The sequence below is a fragment of the Mus pahari genome, chromosome 12 (genome assembly GCF_900095145.1).
Source record: "Mus pahari chromosome 12, PAHARI_EIJ_v1.1, whole genome shotgun sequence".
Classification (NCBI taxonomy): Eukaryota; Metazoa; Chordata; class Mammalia; order Rodentia; family Muridae; genus Mus; species Mus pahari.
Window position 1 is genome coordinate 33,494,767 of NC_034601.1, and position 4,297 is coordinate 33,499,063.

The 4,297-nt window shown below is 49.7% G+C and overlaps 1 protein-coding gene across 1 annotated transcript in view; it reads right to left on the reverse strand.

Annotated features, from left to right (window-relative positions):
- Timmdc1 (translocase of inner mitochondrial membrane domain containing 1) overlaps window positions 1-4,297 on the reverse strand; it is a 25,340-nt gene that overhangs the window by 13,561 nt on the left and 7,482 nt on the right. The window contains exon 3 of the mRNA XM_021209738.2: window positions 629-717. Within this exon, the coding sequence (XP_021065397.1) occupies window positions 629-717 (89 nt within the window). The remainder of the gene's footprint in view (window positions 1-628; window positions 718-4,297) is intronic.

Sequence of the window (4,297 nt, forward strand, 5' to 3'; positions counted from 1 at the left end):
ATGAGATCTGATGACCTTTCTTGAGTGTCTGAAGACAACTACAGTGTACTTACATATAATAAATAAGTAAAATCTTAAAAAAAAAAAAAAAAAAAGAAGAAAAAAAGAATCCCTATACCTGATTTTGACCCCTAGTTGTAGAGCTCTGTCTATATATTATTTTGTATATTATTATGTACATTATTATATATTATATACATACAAGTTATTAAGAGAAAGGCATTATGGAGCCAGTGACATGACTGTGGATAAAGGCACCTGCTGCCCAGCCCAACCGAAGCACAGTCCCCAGGAATGGCATGGTGGAAGGAGAGGACTGTAAGTTGGTCCTGGACTGCCACATGAATAGACACAGCACATGCACATGTATGCATGCACTTAAAAGGAAAGGCATCTTATGAGTGTTCAGTTTCTTAAGAGCTCTTGCTCAAAGGATGCACTCCTAAAAGAACATGGGCATGCTGGCACTCATCTGTAATTCCAGGACATGGAAGGCTGAGTCAGTTTGAGGTCAGCCTAGACTACACTGAGCTCTAGGTCAGTCCAAGATACAGCAAGACACCTCCACCACCACCACCACCCACCACCCAAACACGACAGAGATTGTCTCGTCCAACTGAGAGCTTACTTAAATATGGTCACGAAAACTGCAGTTCTCCAACTCCAGCGCCAGCCATACCGGATGAAGCCCCTCGTGGCAGCACGGTGTGCACTTTGCTGAAAACAATTCGGTAAAATGCTATGAGGTTTCAAGATACCTAGACAGTTTCATTACTCTAAAACTTCAATAGCGAAATGTCAGCAGCAAATTACTCAAGTTACACTGTGGGGGTTTGAACAGGTATGGCTCCCACAGACTCATGTGTGTGAATTGTGGCCAGTGGCACCATTAGGAGGTGTGGCTTTGTTGGGGTAGGTGTGCCCTTGTTGGAAGAAGTTTGTCACTGTGGAGGCGGGCTTTGAAGTCTTAACATGCTCAAGCTACGCCTAGTGTGGGACACAGTACAGCCTCCTTCTACCTGCAGGTGAAGATGTGAACTATAAGAAGTGTGACAACTCACTCAAGTTCATAAATATCTCTTATACAACTGACTGCTTTGCGCACCCTACTCCACTCCTGGTCCAAGGTCATCCACGACAACTTGAGCATCATTGGAGAATTTATGACCAGTTTATTCCTTACACGACCCCCCACACTGGGAAACTGTAGCATAATAGCTATGGGGATGACTCTGCATCTACTGGAGCTACCACAGAAGTTTACTGACATAGCCTTTCAGGTTCCTACCCTCAATAAGTCCATGCTGAATCTAACCTGCTGCTTGAAAAAAGCAGCCAAGTAAAATGGCATCAAGAAGGTAGTGAAATAAATATCAGAAAGAGCTACCCTAAATGCACACAGAGCTATACCAAATACTAGGTGATCTCTGGTGTCTATCACAGTGATACCCACTCTTCCACCACTGATGCTGAGATCACTGCCCTCAACGACCACGTAGTCAAGCTCATTTTCTTTTTTTTTGGGGGGGGGGTCCAAGACAGGGTTTCTCTGTGTATCCCTGGCTGTCCTGGAACTCACTTTGTAGAACAGGCTAGCTTGAACTCAGAAATCCACCTGCCTCTGCCTCCTGAGTGCTGGAATCAAAGGTGTGCGCCACCATGCCGGCCAAGCTCATTTTCTGATATGACAACCAATTTGGCTAGGCAGCAGAGTGGTGAATCTCATGGTCCACCCGGCCTTCAAAAAGTAGGAAGCCTTGGACCACCCATTCCAGCAAGAACACTAAGGAAGACCCCCAGTTGCTGGGTCCCAGCTCAGCCCCCAGTGCACTGGGCATCCCCTCTCAGTTTCCATTCCAGGGCCCTAGAAGTAGTAGAGGGGTTTAAGCAGACCTACTCTCAAGTACCACTGATAAAGCTCACTGTTGGGGTTGGGGAGACAGCCCAGCAATTACAAACACCTGCTCTTCTCCCAGAGAACTTTACAATAACACATCGTGGCTCAAAACAATCCCTCACTCTAGTTCCATGAAATCCAACACCCTCTTCTGACTCCTGCAGACAGCAGGCATGCCCTTGATACATATACATACATGCAGGCACATTTCACTGTAACCCTCACCCCCACTCCCAAAAGAAAGAAAAGCTTCAAAAAATGGGGGGGGGGGCTAATTTTAGTAGGTATAGAGGCACACACCTATGATTCTAGCACTTGAGGGGCAGAGGCAGGTGCATCTCTGAGTTCGAGGTCAGCCTTATCTACATAGTGAGTTCCAAGACAGCCAGAGCTACATAGTGAAACTGCCTTTAAAAAAAAAAAAAAAAAAGTGTGGGGGTGGGGGGTGGGAGGAGTCAGGGCAGCCAGCTGTGGGTGAGGCTCAGTCCATCCGCATCATGTGGATCCAGGTTCGAACTATGGATGGGAAGGAGACCCACACCATGAATTCTCTGTCCAGGTTGACCAAGGTGCAGGAGCTGAGGAAAAAGGTTGAGGAACTGTTTCATGTAGAACCCCAACTGCAGATTCTTTTACAGGGCACACAGATGGAGGACAGCCACACACTTCGATTATGAAGTGCACCTCAATGACACAATCCAGCAGCTTGTGCACCAGAGTCTGGCACTGCCTCTTAGTACAAAAGAACGGGACTCGGAGCTCTCAGACTCTGGCTATGTGGGTCACAGTGAATCAGACAAGTCGTCCACGCATGGTGAAGGGACAGCTGAAGTGGATGACAAGACTGTAGGGGAGGACACGGACCTGGGGCTGTACAAGGTTAATGAGTACGTGGACGTGCGTGACAATATGTTCGGTGCATGGTTTGAGGTGCATGGTTTGAGGCCCAGGTGGTCCAGGTACAGAAGAGAGTCCTGAGGAAGAGCCCTGTAGCTCCAGTACCATTATGACCTTGGAGGATGACATCATGTACCATGTCAACTATCCAGAGCATGGAGTGGACGTTGTCAAAGCCAAGAATGTCCGTGTTCGTGCTCACACTGTGATCCCGTGGGAGAACCTGGAAGTGGGTCAGGTGGGCATGGCCAATACAACATAGACTACCCCAGGAAATGCGGCTTCTGGTGTGATGTTGAGATCTGTAGGAAGCACCAAACCAGGACGGCACAGGAGCTATACGGCAACATCACGCTCTTGAACGATTCTCAGCTCAACAACTGTCGGATCATATTTGTGGATGAAGTCTTGAAGATTGAGCTCCCTAACGAGAGGAGCCCCTTGATAGCTAGCCCCTCACAACCCCCTCCTGCCCTCCGGAACACAGGGAAGAGTGGCCCATCCTGCCTGCCGGCACTGCAAGCATGATGAAAACAAACCATGTCGCAAGTGTGCCTGCCACGCATGTGGTGGGCGTGAGGCTCTGGAGAAACAGGTGATGAGTGTGACATGGCCTTCCACCTGTACTGCCTGAAGTCACAGCTCACCTGTGTGAGCTGGACTGAGCCGGACTGGTACTGCCCCAGCTGCCGAACTGACTCCAGCTAGGTGGGACAAGCAGGGGAGAAGCTGAAGGAAAGCAAATAGGAGGCAAAGATTCCTCGAATGGTGCTATCACCTTCGAGATGACACAGAGCTTGAGCCCTGGACCCGGGAGGGCAAGGACCACACTCAGCAGCTGGGGCTCACTATGCAGTACCCTGAAGGCTACTTGGAGGCCTTGGCTAACAAGGAGAACAGGAAGCCACCCAGCCAAGGCCTTGGAGCAGGGACCCTTAGCTTCCAAAATAGGCAAATGCAAGCGGCAGTCCACAGGCTCAACCACCCCCAGCCCCCGTGTCTCTAAGAAGAGCAAGCTGGAGCCGTAGACACTACCAGTGCAGCAGGCCAACCTCATCAAAGAGGACAAGGGCAACGCCAGTCTGCGGGATGATGTGCTAAGTTCACTTCAGGATGGGTCCCAGATCTTCCTGAGCAAGGTGAAAGAGGCTTTCCAGTACATCTGCTGCCAGGAGCTGGTGTTCCAGCCAATCGCCACCGTGTGTCCGTACAACCTGTGTCTGGACAGGTCCGGGTGTTCAGCTGCCCAGCCTGTCGCTACAAGCTGGACCACAGCTTCCCAACCCGGGTAAACCAGCCCTTGCAGACCGTTCTCAAGGAGCTCTTCCCTGGCTATGGCAGTGGCTGGTGATGCCAAGACCCAGGCAGAGGGCTCATGGTTCCAAGTTCATAGTATGTTTAGCTTGAAGGTGTTGTCCTTCCACGTCTGTCCCTGGCAACTCTTCTGATCTGGTCACCAGTTAACTAGGCATCTATAGGAATCCCACGTTCTGGCTACCTTCT